This window comes from Cyprinus carpio, chromosome A16 (assembly GCF_018340385.1).
Source record: "Cyprinus carpio isolate SPL01 chromosome A16, ASM1834038v1, whole genome shotgun sequence".
Lineage (NCBI taxonomy): Eukaryota > Metazoa > Chordata > Actinopteri > Cypriniformes > Cyprinidae > Cyprinus > Cyprinus carpio.
The window spans coordinates 21,424,777-21,444,356 of NC_056587.1; the positions used below are offsets into that span (position 1 = coordinate 21,424,777).

At 33.0% G+C, this 19,580-nt stretch overlaps 1 protein-coding gene across 1 annotated transcript in view; it reads left to right on the plus strand.

The window, feature by feature from the left end:
* Positions 1–9,242: 9,242 nt before the first annotated feature.
* LOC109090532 (sodium/hydrogen exchanger 1-like) overlaps positions 9,243–19,580 on the plus strand; it is a 39,596-nt gene continuing 29,258 nt past the window's right edge. The window contains exon 1 of the mRNA XM_042773266.1: positions 9,243–10,174. Within this exon, the coding sequence (XP_042629200.1) occupies positions 9,928–10,174 (247 nt within the window). The 5' untranslated portion in view covers positions 9,243–9,927. The remainder of the gene's footprint in view (positions 10,175–19,580) is intronic.

Here is a 19,580-nt window from a genome sequence, read left to right on the forward strand (position 1 = left end):
GACAGGCCTTTACTGTGTTTAATAAGTATTTGGGTCACCCATAAACTGTTCGCTCGACTCTGCAAACCTTTTGTCCCCGGTGAGAAACGATAGGCCCGTCCCGCTCTCATAAACAGTTCGCAGTGATCCTGTTGTCCGTGTTCAACTATATAAAACACGTCTATAAATCTCAGCCTCACCCTTCAGCACACGACCTCCAGAAATAGAAATCCGCCTCTTTATTCTACCTTTCTATGTTTAGAGGATGCCTCTGTTTAGATTGCGGTCGTCCCGTGATGAAGAGCGCACCGTTTATAGCTCTGGGGCTGAGAGTGTCTCTTATGTGGGCCGTTGTGGTAAATCAGTGATGGTCTGCGCTTGCGGCCCTCATGGTGCCACTTTCACGGGCGGAACTCAGCAGCGGTTTGGTTGAAAACATCCGCGCTCGCCGCTGATTGGCTGCGAGACCCCGAACTCTTATGATGTTCGACGGGACTTAACGACTTCCAGGCTTGGCTCCGACAATCTAGTGAGCTGCCTACGTAGGCAACATTTTATGGTTGTTCCAAATGGTAGGAATCTTAATGATGCTGCCTTTCTGGTGACCGAATTCTGAAGCCTGCTGCATATAGCCTTCATAAAGAGGTCAATCCCATAATGCATTGGGACAAGCTCATTGAAAAAAAAAAACAAAAAAAAAAATTAAATGTAAATTATAAATATGCTATCAATAAAATACATAAATATAATTATCTAATAAATCTACTACTTTACACTAGTGCTGCCAAACGATTAATCACGATCAATCGCATCCAAAATAAAAGTTTTTGTTTACATAATATTTGTGTGTTCACTGTGTTTATTTATTATGTATATATAAATACACACACATGAATTAATTTAAGAAAAATATGCTATGTTTAGACATTAAATATATTTATATATAATATAAAATATAATAAAATAAATATATAAATGTATAAAATACATATACTGTATGTGTGTGTATTTATACATACTTAATAAATAAACACAGTACATATACATATAGTATGTAAACAAAAACTTTTATTTTGGATGCGATTGATTGTGATTAATCGTTTGATAGCACTAGTATACACATATATACTAGTATACCGCATGATAGGTAAAAATTGATAGCCTGAATGCACTGTAAGTCGCTTTGGATAAAAGCGTCTGCTAAATGCATAAATATATAAATGCATAAATATATAAATAATGTATATTATAATATATAGGCCAAATAAATCTATTAACAAATATAATATAATATAATATAATATAATATAATATAATATAATATAATATAATATAATATAATATAATATAATATTATAAAGTGATTATGTAATCATATTTCTGTCCCATCCATTTTATAAAATATAATATATAATAAAATATAAACACTGAAAAAAAAAGGTGTAGGATTTTACTTAGAAACCAGTTTCGCTCAGAAATTCCTAGCAAATTTAACAAGTTATTACAAAGAAATTACAAGTAATATATTAAATTAAACATGAAATTTTAAAAGAAAAATACGTGAAATTGTACTCTCTTGTAAAACGTACTATAGATTTTGTATTATTTAAAATAGTATTCTCTCATTTTATATGCATATTATTCATTTTTCCAGTTTAAATATTAAATCTAAATAAATTATATTTACTTTATTTAATATAATTAATAATATAATATTATGAATATTTATTTTGTTTAATAATTAAAAAGCATAATTCATATATATATATATATATATATATATATATATATATTATATATATATATATGAATTATGCTTTTTAATTATTAAAATTAATAATTAAAATAAACAAACCATTTTATATATATATATATATATATATATATATATATATATATATATATATATATATATATATATATATATATATATATATATATATATTATATATATATATAAAATGGTTTGTTTATTTTATTTTATTTTTTGGGCTATATAATCTGTCTCTCTCTCTCTCTCTCTCTCTCTCTCTCTATATATAAATATATATATATATATATATATATATTTTTTTTTTTTTTTTTCCCTTATCAGGATATCACAAAGCAAGTCAGCTCAATAGGTTTTGGAGCAGAGCCCCAGTGTCTAGTTTAGTCATTTTAAAAATAACACAGCACACTACTATATCAGTTACCCCTCATTTTATCCAATTTTGTGGTGGTAAAATGTCTTGCCAGCATATAAGCGGATAGTAAGTTAATTGTTATCATTCTTCTAGACAATGAAAGAGCAGCAATAGGTTCCCATATAAACTGTTCTCATGCTGCGTTTGCACTTTCTTTTTTAGATCCCTGACAGTGCGGACCTTGTGTTTTACACGCTTTCCTCTCTGCTGCTCTAAATGAGAGGTTATTTCATTTAATAATATATGGAGGAGCCGCTTTTGGCCGTGTGAATTATATATGTGCATCTCAGCAGTGACTCAGAGCTCCAGCGTGTTGTACAGCGGTTCAGACATGTAAAAAAAACCTGTGAACTTTAGTGTCTGCTAATTGCTTCTGTGATTAATGTCATGATATAAATACAAACAGATATGAAACACAGATTGAGACTATAGTGCATGATAGACTCATATGGACTATTTTTCTTATAAAAGATTACGGTGGTAACACTTTACAATAAGGTTCCATTATTTAATGTATTAACTAGCATGAACAAACAATGAACAATACATTTATTACAGTATTTATATTTATTTATTAATCTTTGTTAATGTAAATACAGTCGTTCATTGTTAGTTCATGTTAGTTCACAGTGCAAGTAATGTTAACAAGCACAGCTTTCCATTTTAATAATGCATTAGTAAATGTTACATTAACTAAGATTAATCATTTCTGTAGAAATATTGTTCATGCTTAGTTCATTTGAACGAAAGTAGTAAACTATTGAACCTTATTATAAAGTGCTACCAAGAGTTTTAAACATTTCTCTTTTTGTGTTTCACAGAAAAATAATAATAGCATACAGGTTTGGAATGACATTATGGTAAGTAAATCGAGTTAATATTAAATTTAGGGTGAAATTTTCCTTTAAAATTCACCCAGAGATCATTTTGAAGATCATCTGCTGACATAAACAGGAAGGTCCTCTAGTGGACATCTTCAAAAAATGCAAATGCAAATAAATATTTATTTTCCTTTTTTAAACTAAATGTTTGTAATTTGTAATCAGCATTATAAAACAGATAATTCAAAGCCAGTGTAAAACGCTTATGAACACATATTAATATATTATATTTTTTTAAAAATATGTTTTTTATTCAGCGAAGATGCATTCAATAGATCAAAAGTGACAGTAAAGACATTTAGAATGATGCAAACATTTATATTTCCAATAAAACCTGTTCTTTGAACTTTATCAATGACTCCTGAAAATATTTTGGTTTCCACAAAAATACAAAGAAATCAGAAATATTTCTTGAACAGCAAATCAGAATATTAGAATGATTTCTGAAGATCACGTGACACTGAAGACTGGAGTAATGATGCTGAAAATACAGCTGCGCATCACAGAAATAAATTACATTTTACATACAATAATTATAATAATATTTCACAACATTCCTGTTTTTACTGTATTTTTTTTTTATCAGTATTTAATTATATTTTTGTTCCTGCTTTTTACATAAGCAAAAAGCCCCGCAAAGCGTTACTAATGTTTTTAGCTAAAGCTGAATATCTCTGAACAGCAGGGACACACAGCAGATCACAGCAGGTACAGGTTCCTCCCTCCTTCTGCATGTTTCCAGACTTCAAAGGATTTCCCGCCCCTCTCCTGAAGAACCAGATGTGTTTCAGGCATCTTTCAGCAGTACAGGGTGAGTATTACAGGTCACCCTGGAGGTCCGACTGCCTGGAACAATCAAACACTTTCTGCTAACTGTTACCCAGCAAAATACAATGAAGCATTATAGTCTACCAGATCCTCAGCTACAAACTCTCACTGATTCAGAGACGTGACTGTTGGCTACTCAGAGCAAGTGACTGCTGATTCAGAAGTGCATGTTTTAATAAAACTCCTTAAGTAGTCAGTAAGAGGGGTATATAAGGAGCACATGTGATTGTGGGGCGATCAGAGAAGGCCATGTGATTTTATTTGGCTAATTTCACTACAGTTTACCATCATTTAACTAGCGACCAAAGGTCAACAGCGCCACCTGCTGGAGAAACATCTATCTATCTATCTATCTATCTATCTATCTATCTATCTATCTATCTATCTATCTATCTATCTATCTATCTATCTATCTATCTATCTATCTATCTATCTATATTTTATACATTATAAATAAGACTATATAATATTTAAATTAAGCTAGCTTTTCATTGTATATCTAAAGTAGTCCCATTGGACACAGAGCTGACGTTAAAAATGCCTGGATAATAAAAAATCAAGTGTGAATATGCACATTTCTGCACTTTTTTTTTTTTTTGGCTGAATGTATTCAAATCAGCTGGTATTTTGCTGATTTTTTAAGTTGAGGTATCACTAAAAATAACACTGGCGTTCTAGCAGAGGAGCCACAGATGCATTTCATCACATTATTTATGAACATGTTGCACTATTACACAAAAAGTCACACTGTACTCTTTTTTATGTGCCAGTGCAGATCCAGAACACAGTCTCTGTTAAAAAGGAATGATCTGTGGTCAGCAGTATTTTCTGAGTGAGGATAATAAATCCTGAATTCAGTGAATCCTGCGGTTGATGAGTGTAAGATAATAAATTACATCACACACACACACACACACACACACACACACACACACACACAAACACACACACACACACACACACACACACACACACACACACACACACACACACACACACACACAGCATGTCTGGACCAGTGTGTGTTATGCAGTTATTCTTCAGATTTTGACTGCTGGATGTGATTCAAGCACCTTTTTAATAGCGTACATTGATTGGTTTGTTCTATAAATTACATTTCAGTACTTCTTGTAACTTTTCTTCAAAGACATTTTCAAAAGTTTGGCACAATTTGTTTTTATTCTGGGCAGGTGAAGTAATAATTTCCAGAGCTTCTCTTGGCTATGTACTACCATGCTATATTTACTATTCACTGTGCACAGTGTGCATATGAATGTAAAGTATTTTACAATGCATGCACACTGCATTAGATACTGTATCCCACAATGCAACACATTCACTTCTGTTTCCATTGTGATGAACGAACTTAGTAAAACTGCAAATTTATTGATCGTACAGTCAAACATTAACATATTTGCAAGGTTAAAGTGCAAAATAAGCATGTTTAGATGATAATTAGACTATACTCACTGACTTAAACATGCAGTGTGATGAGATCACGTGACAACATTTGAAACATTTATCATTGCATGCTGCATACAGTTTCTGCATACTTAAAACAAAATATATGAGTGAAACCCTTATTAGCCCTGGTGGAGAAATAGTTTGTAGTTGTATAATAGCTGCATCGATGCATATGCCGTTATGATGTTTGTTCAGACATTACAGCATGAATATAATCATGTTGTTTGCTGGTGACAGAGACATTCGTTTAAAGCAACGTTTGTCATAATTGTCCATGATGTCATCAGAATTGATGCAGGATGAAATGAGTAACAATTTTACATTTAGCAGACGCGTTTATCCAAAGCCACTTACAGTGCTTCCAGGCTATACATTTTTTTACCAGTCTGTGTGTTCCCTGGGAATTGAACCCACAACCTTTTGCGCTGCTAATGCAATGCTCTACCACTGTGCCACAGGAACCACAGTACACTAATAAGAGAGGTTGACAGATAACAGTGTTTGTGTTGAACATGATGTGACACCTTTCATTTCTGCATGGTTGACGTCGTGTTCTGACTTTGTTTCTGCAATTGTGGAGAAAGTCAAACCATTTAGTGTTTGCTGCAGAAATACTGCGGTGAAATCTAAAAAAAAAAAAAGATTTTGCAGTAAAAGCTATTTGCAAGTGAGTCACAATGTTTGTTCTCAGTAATAAAAATGGTTTAACCACACTTTTTAACCACATGTGCACAGAAGATCAACAGCAAAGATATATTTCACTCTGTGTTGACATGATAGATATATGAGCTGGCAGCACATTATAATGCTGTCTGACAAAACCTTCACATACACTCAGTATTCATCTGAAGATGATCTGTAACTGTCTTCAGATGTTCCTCTTAGCGAATGTCACGTGGAAGTTTCTTCATTTCCTGTGGCTCTCAGACAGCGGAGGCCTTTTAAAGACACAAGCATTTCTCCTGTGTTCTCCACATTCTCTCACGTCCCTGAGGATCTCTGCCCTCAGCCCTCCATGATCCTGGAAATAAAAGACTTTTCCCCCTTAATATTACAAAAATGCAACTGTGGGACTTAGTGCTCAACTACCCATGGTTTTAATGTTATTCACAAAATTGTGCATTTTACATTTTCATTTTTTTTTTTCAAAATACACAGCAATACAAAGTACATCTAAACATCATGATTTTATAACCAGTCTTTTTAAAATAAAAATAAAAAATAAAATAAAAAACTTTTTAATTTAATTATAATAATAATGCTACAATATGCTATTATATATTTTTGAATATTTTTAAAAATATTTATTTAAATTGAATTATATTTTCTTTTTATGCTTTCTGTTTTAATTTTAATTTTAGCTAAAGTTTTAGTTTTTGTCATTTTAGTTTTAGTTTTTTTTATAAGCTCATACTTTTTAGTACTTAACTAAACAAGTATGAGAAAAGTTTTTTATATATTTTATTTTCAAATTTTACTATATTATTTATTTAATATGTTAGTATTTTAGTATTTAATATTACGTTTAATATTTTTTATTTTATGTTTATTTTTTATTATATATATATATATATATATATATATATATATATATTACATAAATGTTTCAGTTTTGCCTGTAATGTAATGTTAGGGTTGTTTTGTCATTCCTTTGACATTCTGGGTCACAATGTAAGACTTTGTAGTCTTTGAATTCAATATAATAAGTTTAATGCATTGATGCATTTACAACTCTGCATCAGACGCTGCAAATTATGAAGCGCTGTCACTGAAAGATATACAAGGCCAGTCATTCCAAAACACAAAAGAGTAAAAATGTAAATAATGAGGATCATGTGTAAAACAACTGAACACACAATACTCAACGTCTTTGAGCAAAAGATAAATACATATTTAATGTCTTAATTAATTCTGGTGTGAAAGCCATACTTGTTTTAGGAAGAATTACGATCAAATGAAGACACTGACCTTTTGAAGATGTTTGTGGCCTTTTGCATCTTTTTCTTTCAGGTTTCTGTTCCCATCTGTATTAATTGTTAATGCATTCACTTGTCTTCAACATCTAAGGAGGATGTCCTGTTTAGATGCACAGTAAGACAGAGATAAATTTAATAAATGTAATGCGTTTACATGCTATCCGTGTGAATATACATGTGGGTGGTCAGAGCTAATTGCTAGTGTGTGTAATGATGCCCAATAAAAACAATGCAGGTAAATGCATGATACAGTAGATCTTTTGTTTGTACACCAATTTTGTACGTGTTTTAACTTCTTCCTCGTGATTATAGTTATCCGAGTTGTTTACTTGGTTGCACCTTGTAGACAGTCATGTCACAAGTCAGCAGAAGGATTATGAAACTACTAGTTGGTCTCGCGTGGCAATTTTGGTGCATGTTAGTTCACTTGGTTTCATTTAAAAACACTTTGTCATATGACTTAAATATAATAACAGTAATTTAGATGCATTGCAGTTTTTTGGAGCTATTAAGTCACCTTCATCTGAGAATGAAGGACATGTGGCTCTGTGCGGTGAAACTGCGATATAGATGTGATAGGATAAAGGGTGGGAACTGCACAGATTCTTGGTTCTTGATTCTTGGAAAGCAGCAACATTAGTGTTGTATGACTAACAGTGGAATCATCCTGTCATGACAAGCAGGGTTGCCAGATCTGCGTGACAATAACAAACCGATGACGAAACTCGTCACATTCCACCTCAAAATCAAAAACAGAGATTTCAGATTATACACAGGCCTATTTAGATTTTCTTGCATTTATGGACGCTATATATAACGTATCAGTATGAAGTATAAACACCTGATCATTAATGCCGGATGCAAAATGACGTGCTACTGAAGCAGGACATGATTTAAGGGTTTCTTGAGTGATATAAAAGAAAAGCATCCTGTATTTTATATGTTTGGCAACGTTTATCTGGCATTGAACATTTAAACTATGCAATTCTATTTTTTATAAGTTATGTGTAAATTTTATAAAAATAAACAGAATGCTATTTAAAGCTTTGTGTGATTTACAAAATTGTTATTTACTAAAAAAAAAAAAGTTATTTACTGAAAATCCATTCAACTATCAATGATGTCTAAACCATTTAAACGTTGGCATATTTCATTTCAAAGCATTGGTTCCTGTGAATAATGACTTTGATTTCTGTTTATTCATCATTTAAAGCTCTCATATGACTTCAGAAGACATACAGTTCACTCTCTATTTATTTATTTATTTATTTATTTATTGTCATTTTAAATCTTGTCAGCACCAGTCTCCATTCACTTACATTATATGGAAAAGAGTGAGCAGTATTTTTGTGTTCTGTTGAAGATAAAAAGTCATACAGCTCTGAAACGACATGAGTGTGAGTAATAGGAGGAAATATATTGACTACTACACGCTCAGAAAAAAAGCTACAAAAGCTGTCACTGGGGCGGTACCTTTTCAAAATGCACACCTTTGTACCTAAAACAGTCCATATTGGTACCTTAAAGATACATATAAGTACCTAAAGTGTATATATTAGTACCCAAAAGGTACAAAAGTGTACAGTGCCCTAGTGACAGCATTTGTACCTTTTTTTTCTGAGAGTGTATGGTGCTTTTTTCCCCTCAAGTTTGACAGCACCAATCCCCATTCATTTATTTTATGAATTTTATTTTTTTTCATTTTTTAGTGCTCCATTGAAGAAAAATGAGTAATACGGTCTGAAACGACATGAGTGTGAGTAAATGTTAACAGAATGTTAATTCGTGTCTTTAATTTTTTTTTTTTTTACACGTATTACCCCTTTAACGAATCCCCAAATCAGCGGAAAAACACGCGATCTGGCAACCCTACCTCCTCTCCACTGGACGCAGTCCAATGAAGAGACCCCTCCCATTGCCTTCTCAAAACCTGCCCAAAGGGTGTGTTTTTGGAGGGGTACGTAGTACTTGCTCTGCATCACGCACTGCAGGAACGGGAAACGAACTCGTTGTGTATGTGTGTGTGTGTGTTTGTGTGTGAAAAGCAGTCTTTGCGGAGCGCCGAAGAGCCGTGAATAGAGCACCGACATCCGCAGTTCGAGCGACTCTTCTCGTCGTGCGCACCGGGACCAGACGCAACAGGTTCGGGTGTTATCAGAAGAACAAGCGAGCGAGATGCGGAAACCGTGATTGGAGGACTCTCTGTATCGATGAGGAGTGTGTTGGAGTTGTCATTGAGTATCTTTTTCACTGGGCTGGTGATGATGATGATGATGGAGGAAGAAAATGAACATCAGCTGTACCTTATAGTGTAGGCTAACGCATCAAGGGAATCTTCTCACACCAGATATTTGAGTTGAGTTTATACACCCGCACATAGTTCCTGCACTCACCTGTCTGTATTTCCTGGTTCGCTGTCTTCACCTGGAGAGGGTGCGCTGCTTCACTCAAGCCAGGAAGTAGGAAACCCAAGATGCTTCTCGAGTCAAGTCAGTCCGACGTCAGAAAATGATCCAGGAATTAACCAGTAGATTAAAACTAAACTTCCCCGCTCAGATAATACCGCGTTACTCGTGTTTCCGGAGAGGCTCGGTTCCTCTCATCTTCTGAAGCATGGAGCTCAAGATGTTCATCCTCGTCTTGGGGCTCCTGGTGGGCAGTCTGATGCCCCTCGGAGGGGCCTCCGGGTCTCCAGGCTCGGGCACCGGTCAGGACGAATGCAAAAAGAATAACGGGGACGAGAAGAACGGGAACAAAACCACTAAGAAGTCCTTCCCGGTTCTGACTTTAGATTATAAAAAAGTCCGGCTCCCCTTTGAGATTTCATTATGGGTTCTGCTGGCTTCACTGATGAAACTGGGTGAGTATGTTTATATTATTATATTCAGACACAGGGATCTATCTATCTATCTATCTATCTATCTATCTATCTATCTATCTATCTATCTATCTATCTATCTATCTATCTGTCTATCTGTCTGTCTGTCTGTCTGTCTGTCTGTCTGTCTGTCAGTGTATAGCTACACACATTATAATACCAAAAATAATATATATAATATAAAAGTGTAATTTTTCCATTTTAGGTGGCTTTTTCATATTTTATGTGATCAACTATGAAATTATTTCTATATGCATTCATATATAATTAATATATATTAAAATGAATATATATCACGTCACATTTATCACATATACGTGATGCATAATATACTGTTTTAAAACGTAATATATGTTCTCTATTTTGTTATATAGAAATAAGTAATATCACAAATGTAAACTATAATATCACAAATATATATATATATATATTATTAATGTGGTTTAAATATAAAAAAATATTTAGTGGTTTAATTTGTGTTATCAACTATATATTTTATTATAATGTAATGTTTTCTGTATAATATTTAAATGATATAATTCCATATATTCCATATATTCAATGTCGTAATTTATCATATAAAATATTATAATGTCAAAAAATTGGATATATAATATAACATCTTTTTTTTTGTGATCAACTATATATTTATATATTAAAATATAGGCCTGGTTTCACAGACAGGCCTTAGATTAAGTCAAGATTAGGCCATAGTTCAATTAGGATATTTAAGTAATTTTTATAAACATGCCTTAGAAAAAACATTAATAGTGTGCATCTTGAGGAAAAACAAAGGCACTGATATTTAAAGATCAGTCAGTGCAAGTTTCTTTCATTTGAAACAGCTCAGATTTACATTTTAGTCTAGGACTAGGCTTAATCCTTGTCTGTGAAACTGGAGGTAAAACTTTTTTTTTTATCGTGATTTAATATTATATATATGTGTGTGAGTGTGTGTGTGTTTTGTGTACATATGTTAAGTGTAGATATGAGTACTCATATGTCATTTTAACACATAAAAAAGTTTATATTATTTAAAAAATGACTCAAAAATGTGAAGTTGGTTCTGAGAAAATCTGCTCATGTGCATTAATATTTTCCTATCTAGTGTACATGAGAATTAGACGTTTAATTTGATAAAGTCTTCAGTCTGACAGCTTGAGTGACCCTCAATTACTCTCTTCTCTGCTCTCACGCTACTCCATTTACCAGAGTAAATATTCCCTTTCACGCTGTGATAAAGTCTCACAGTCATCAGAGTTTGTCACAGCGTTTGGTCTTGCTGTCAGCGTGAAGTCTGGTCCAGTCTGCAGTTTATCTGGACAAGAACTAGGCAGGAAGACTGACATGTGAGGTGACCAATGAAACGCCTGGCAGCTGTGCAGCATCAGCCAATCAGCTCTTGCCATCGTGTGCATCATGATTCATGCCATTGTGTGCCATCTGAGACTAGGACAGTGGTAACCTGAGATGCTTACATGCTTGCCATTGACTGATACCTTACAGTGGACAGTGCTGATTAGACGTAGTGCTAATTAAAGTGCATACTGACCTGAGAGTCCATACTGCACTGGGCCTGTGTGATAAAATGCTTAGCGTAGTTTTGATTAGAGTAATATGGTTTATTAAATCATGTTTTACTCCCTGAGTGGGTTGTTGTTGGTGAGGCGGTTAGTGCTTAATGCTTGTGATGTTTTGGGGAAATGCAGCAGGCGTGTGATGCAAGAAGGGAGGAGGATGTCAGCGGAGAGGGAAGATGAGGTCAGGTACTGTGTGTGCAAGCGCTGAGTTGCAAGCTTCTTCCTGTTTCAGTTTACTAGCCGCGACTGCTACTTTCTTCCTGATGCACGAGTCTCCCGCTGGAGTCTGAAGCCGTCTGCGTGTCGTTTCGTTTACCACTCATCACTCACTCCCTGAGTGAAAATAAATTCACAGCCAATTCAAATAAAGATTTTCTTCTGCTCAACTTTAAAAGCTCGTTTCTGTCAAAAATGACAATTCTGTCCCAAAATCTGTATGCTGGGGTTTCTTTATTTCTCTCGAAAAATCTTCACCCAGATCTGTTCTGTACATAAATCATAAATGAGTCTGCTACTGTATATTATATACTGTAGTATATTATTAGTGTTCTCAAGGCATACTATAAGTGAGGAAGAGACAAATTGAAGTAATTATTTGCTGATAAGGTTTTACTTGTCCTGGGGATATTTTCATTGGCCTTTCTTTCTTTCTTTCTTATCTTATTTTTTTAAAGAAACTTCACCCAGATATTTCTAAACAGCTAATAGCGATATCATAAAAAAAAAAAAAAAGTGACCCTGGAGCACAAAAGCAGTCTTAAGTCTCTGGGGTATAATTGTAGCAATAGACAAAAGTACATTGTATGGGTCAAAATTATTAATTTTTCTTTCATGCCAAAAATCATTAGGATATTAAGTAAAGATCATGTTCCATGAAGATATTTTGTAAATTTCCTTCTGTAAATATATTAAAACTTATTTTTTGATTAGTAATATGCATTGCTAAGATCTTCATTTGAACAACTTCAAAGATGATTTTCTCAATATTTAGATTTTTTTGCTCCCTCAGATTCCAGATTTTCAAATAGTTGTATCTCAGACAAATATTGTCCTCCTAACAAACCATACATCAGTTTGAAAAATTGACCTTTAAAAACCTATAGTTTTATGGTCCAGGGTCACAAATTAATTCAGAAGGCTCATGCACTACAATATTATATCTTAAAAATTTTCCAAAGTCTTAGGTTTATGTGAGGAAGAGGCATAAATGTAAGTCTGTGACTGAAAGTGTTTTTGGTTTGGCTTTGTCCTCTGCATACGTCGGGTCTCACAGTCAGGCTGTGTTCAGTCTGGCTCCTCTGCTTGTCGACAGTATCTTTGTCATTCAGTGTGTTTACATCTCAATCCATCTGTCCAAATGCATTGGCACGACTGCAAGGGTTAAGCATTAATATTTCAGAGTCTGTTAGTCATTATTAATAAATGCTCATCAAAACCTAAAGACAACAATAACAACCTCAAAAAGTCAAGAAACAATCACATACATTATGAAAACTTAATCGACAAGTTAATATACAGATCGAAAAAAATTCGCAGAGGTGTGACGATCATGCCATTTTGGCTACATGGGGATGTTCAAATGTCTGATTTCACATAGAACGACCGGTTTTCTCCCAAAGTTAATATACAGCCTGTTAAGATTTAATATATATTTCATTAAATCCTAAAAAATAAAATATTAAATTAAATTAACGTGCATGAATAAATCCAATCAACCCTATAGATAATCCGTGACCGACTGAGAAGCATCTTGGCGGCAGGGATTTAAAACTTTAACAAGACTCAGATTGACACGACCAAAAACAATCTTATTGATGAATACGTTTATTGAAAGCTTCATATGAGTATATCCTCTTTCATTTAAGCCATGGTTTTCCAAACTGAGGTTTGTGAGGGAAATTTAGGGGGATTATGAGTTGATGAAAAATATTAAATTAAATTAAATTAAATTAAATTATTAAATTATTAAATTATTAAATTATTAAATTATTAAATTAAATTAAATTAAATTAATACAATTAAAATATTAAAATATTAAATTAAATTAAATTTAAATTAAATTAATAAAGCATATTTAAAAAAACTAAGAATCCCTGCCTTTGTTTAACACACCATTGTTGTATCTGAAGTATTTCAATATTTTCAGCTCTCATTGTTAATTCTGTCCAATCAAATCATCGAATAGATACATGCATACTCCATCGTTTCATTGATTCGTTACATGCTTCCTCGTTCTAAATGGACCTCCCTTGTCTCAGAGTGTGAAACTGGTTTAGACTGTAGTAAATCAGTGTTTTCAGCAGACCACCGTCACGCACAGCTCAGGAAAGTGATCCGCCCTGGCCAGAGGGATTACAGCACAGCCGCTTCCCTTTCAAAGCAAACATCCAAATTCTCTGGTCGTTAAATACTTTGTTGATCCTTAAAGAATCCGTAAGAAGATCTCAGTCCTCTACAGTCAGGATTTAGTTTCTGTTTGGCCGGTTGGACTAATAGCTCATGCATATATATGCTGTCTGTTTTTAAAGGTGTTAAAGTTTTAAATGTAAACCTGACCGGTTTACTACGGCCGAGACTTATTAATCATTAATTAGCATTCTGTGTTTAATCTTATCAGCATTAAAAGAAACCAATTATTTGAATCTTGTTGACAGACACCTAAGATTTGACCTTTGCCCTTCACTCAGCATGGCATTTTTAGAGAATCTTGTAAATACATACCATAGTATATGAATATCATAATCATTCAGTTCCATGGTATACATCACAATACTATGGTATTATCTGATTCATGACACTTTTTAATAAGGGCCTGTTCACAAATATAGCAATTTTCAGGTCTTTTTTTTAAATTTTTATTTTATTAATATTAAAGTAAAAGTCTATAAAAGGTTTTAAAGAAATTAATAATTTTATTCATCAAGGATGCATTAAATTAAAGCCGTATAATGTCACAAAAGATTTCTGTTTCTAATAAATGCAGATCAATGTTACACTGAAGACTGGAATAATGAAGCTGAAAAATCAGCTTTGCATAACAGGAATAAATTATATTTTAATATATAATCACATAGAAAACAGTTTTTCGAATTTGTAATAATATTTCAGAATTTTTGACTGGATTTTACATTAAGCAGCAAAACTGTTTTCAACATTGATAATAATCAGAAATGTTTCTTGAGCAGCAAATCAGCATTTCTGAAGAATCATGTGACACTGAAAACTGGAGGAATGATGCTGAAAAAATTCAGCTTTGATCACAGCAATAAATTACATTTTACAAAATATCCAAATAGAAAACAGTGAAATTGCAATAATATTTAATAATATTACAGTTTTTATTGTCTTTTTTAATTAAAGAAATGCAGCCCTGGAGAGCAGAAGTATACATATATCTATCTCCTTTGCAAACCTACCCTTTTATTTTAAATTTAGTTAAAGATTACACATTTTTCACTGCTAGTTTCTGTCTTGGTAACAGTTGTCATTAGCGATAATAGCATGCAGATCAGTCACCTGGCAGCCAGTCCCAGTCTCACTGAGATGATGCAGGATCAGTGACTCATTGGCGCAGACGTTACGAACACCTTTAGTGACCCTGTGTTCAGAGGAGCTGCTGTTTCTTCTCATTTGCATTTCTTGCTCGTTCACACATCAAAATTACATATCTTATCTTACCTTCCTGTTCCCTCTGCCAAGCCAGAAATTTGACTGACTGATCCAACATCTAAGACTCAACACGATTAAAAAAGGACGGTTGTGCACATAGCATCTTTTCAATTGAAAAAGTAATTGAAAAGTTTGGGCAGGTAAAATATGGCACACAAAAGTTTCGCTTGAATGAAGAATATAGAAGAGAATAGTTTTCTTTTTGTTGTGCCACATACAACGATGTTAAAATAAAATTTGACATTTTATCTATTTTTTTTTTTATTTACATTGTTTCTGCTGTTCCACGAGCGCCCCCTGCTGTCAGAGAGTGGAGTTACAAAGAGTTACATTTACATTCAGCCTGTGTGCAGTTTTTGTGCTACAAAAACGGGGTGAATTTGCATGGCCTGCTGTAAATTTTGACCGGTTGATGGAAAACCAAGCTTTTGTGGATTCTACACATTTAAACAATTCAGGCTGAAATGTGAAGTTTACCATTTTATGAAACTTTTTCAAAGCTTGATTTAAATAGTTTTACATGTTGTTAAATAAACTGTTGTCAGTCATGTCATATGTGTCCCTGGAGCACAGAAGCAGTCTTAAGTCTCTGGGGTATATTTGTAGAAACAGCCAAAAATACATTGTATGGGTCAAAATTATAGTTTTTTTTTAAGCCAAAAATCATTAGGATATTAAGTAAAGATCATGTTCCATGAAGATATTTTGTAAATTTCCTACTGTAAATATATCAAAACTTAATTTTTGGTTAGTAATATGCATAGCTAAGAATACATTTGAACAACTTTAAAGGTGATTTTCTCAATATTTAGATTTTTTTGCATCCTCAGATTCCAGATTTTCAAATAGTTGCATCTCAGACAAATATTGTCCGATCCTAACAAACCATACATCAATGAAAAGATTATTTATTCTGATTTCAGATGATGTATAAATCTCAATTTTGAAAAAATTGACACTTAAGACTGGTTTTGTGGTCCAGGGTCAAACACACACACACACACACACACACACACACACACACACACACACACACACACACACACACACACACACACACACACACACACACGCACATATATATTAATGGGTTGCCAAGTTGCCACTTAGAGCATTAACAATAATATGTGTATCTGCTATTTTAATATATTTGAATGTTGCATTGAACTAGATCATTAATTATTTAAATAGCTGCTATAAACATGTCCACAGTTTAACTTGAACTTGCAAGATATTTAATTTGGTGAATGCATACTATTTACAAAATGAATCAATATACACTGTAAAAAATATATATTTAAAATCTGTAAATAAAACAAAGATTATTGGAGTAGTGTGTTCTACAAGAAATTAGCTTCGGTCTTTACTACTATTACTACTACTGTTATTATTATATTTACTAGTCTTACAAAGCTGATCAAGAACATGTCCAGGTCATATTTCATCCTTAAATCTATTTGATTTAAGAAAATAATGTTAACGTTTTTTTTTTTTGTTTGTTTTTTTTTTTTGCTGAAAATATTGAAATATAAAAACTATACAAAATATAAAACATTTAAATAAACAAAAGCAAAAATAAACTTTTCTGAAGCAATCCAGTAATGAAAATTTGATTAGGAAATGTGCTTAATTCACATGAAAATGCCACAGTTTAAAAATTATAATGGCCTTTAAAATAAGCCTTACTTTCTTTATGCAAAATGTTGTTTTTATTTTCATTTTCACTCTTTAATACATGTATTTGTTTACTGAGCACTGTTGATTTAATCGCTGAAGCAGAAGCACACAACCTCAAGTGTGTTTTTACCTTGTTTATGGTGTTTAGTGTCATGCAAATCATTAACCGTGGTGATGAAATCTTTGGGATTTAAGAAGAAACCAAACACAAAACCTCTAATGCTTCCCTGTCCGGCTAAAGCCAGACCTCCACACCTGACACTCTTTTACAGCAGTGAAGAATAGCCTGCTGATGCTGTTTTGCAGGTCTGAGCAAACAATACTCTTTAGATTGCACACTTCTGAAAGCCTTTCGTTAGAAACATCTGCGCTGCTTTGTCACTCAAGTAAAAAATGTAAAGCAGTCCTGTCTGCTGATACTGCGGTCTGTGCATGATACATGATAAAGTGAAATCTTACCAGCTGAAACCGAGGTGTCTTTAAAAGTGACGTGACATTCAGCCAAGTATGGTGACCCATACTCAGAATTAGTGCTCTGCATTTAACCCATCCGAAGTGCACACACACAGAGCAGTGAACACACACACACACACTGTGAACACACACCCGGAGCAGGGGGCGCCATTTATGCTGCGGCGCCCGGGGGACAGTTGGGGGTTCGATGCCTTGCTCAAGGGCACCTAAGTCGTGGTATTGAAGGTGGAGAGAGAAACTGTACATGCACTCCCCCCACCCACAATTCCTGCCGGCCCGAGACTCGAACTCACAACCCTTCGATTGGGAGTCCGACTCTCTAACCATTAGGCCACGACTCCCCCTATGATAAATACACCACGAGGTGTATTTATCATTCTGTACATCGCCTTCGCTGCTGGTCTGCAGAGACAGTCATGATGACTTTGCTGCCTGTAATTATGGGCTTTCTAAAAGGCTTTGTAAGTGGCATGGAAATGCTTTTATAATCGCACATTTAAATGCACAGTAACACTGTAATGCTTAGTACAGTAGAAGATAAACATTAGCATGCAAAAGATGTATTCGAGTCTAGAAAGTTCGACAGAAGTGCGTGAATGCAAATGCTGCGGCTACACAAGTTTGTTTTTGTGCATCATTGTGTCCCGAAAGTGTTTCAACAGCAATTCTAAATTGTTGCATTCTTAATTTTTTTTATATATTTAATTTGTATTTTTTTATTTATGTCTATATGCATTTTATATTTAGATTATTTTATATTTATATACTTTTACATTATATATTCATTTTATTTATTTATTTATTTTTTATTTGTTTTAACAAATAAATATTTTTTTTGTTTGTTTTAACAGCATTTTTAAATAGCAATTCAAATTGTTGGATTAAAAAATGAATTTATTTTATTTATATTTTATATTTTAATTTTATTTATAATTTTATAATGTTTTTATATTTTTTATAATATACATTTTAAATTTTATATAAATATATATATATATATATATATATATATATATATATATATTATTTTTATATAAAATTTAAAATGTATATTATATTTAAAATGAAAAAAAAAGAAAATATACAAAAAAGAAAAAAATATATTTAAAATGCATATAAAGTATGCAAAAAATAAAATATAAAATATAAATAAAATAAATTCATGCAAATCATTAACCATATATATATATATACATTCATAACAGTTGCTACATGGTATATTTATGGACTTTTTTGAGGGAGAGTGACAAAGAGCAACAGAAAAAAAAAACCACTCTCTTTGCATTAGTGAAGTTGCTGAGAGATGCTGATTAAATCTGTCTCTCTTTCATACCAGATTCAGTCTTGTTAAAATGAATGATGCAAAACCTGCTTTCTAATGTAAGCAATCATCATGACAAGCAGGAAGCATAAAAATCTTGCTTGTGGGCTTAATAACTTTGAGTTTGCAGATCTGTTTGGAACTTCAGGTGTGAAACTGATCTGACACAACGCATGCTTTTAATGGGTTTCAGTTTACGGTGTTTTACAGGTATACTGGGTTGTAATTTTAACATGCCGTCAGTATGAACCAGACCTTACGCTGCTTTAGTCTGCGTCGGTCTTGTGCTAGATAACGTTTCTCAGTCCTTTGCTTCGGGTCTCACAGGTTTAGCGAGTTTTGATGAATTTGATCTCTGCTCTACTTGACAGTGACACATGCAAAGTTTGCATCAAAGCAAGATCAAAGTTAATGAGTATTTAGAGAAAAGCAAATAAGAAGAGATTGAAGAGATCTCGGATACATCATAATGTCTTCATTTAGTTTTTGTTTATTTTAGTTATTTCTTATATTTGATTTAATTTGATTTTCAAAAAAAGTGACGTGCTTATATGGTGACCCATATTCACATTTTTTTATCATCTGAAACATGCTAACAAATGCCATATTTTCCAGAATAAAACACACTTTAATACAACCTTAAACATTCTTGTTTATTAAAACTCTA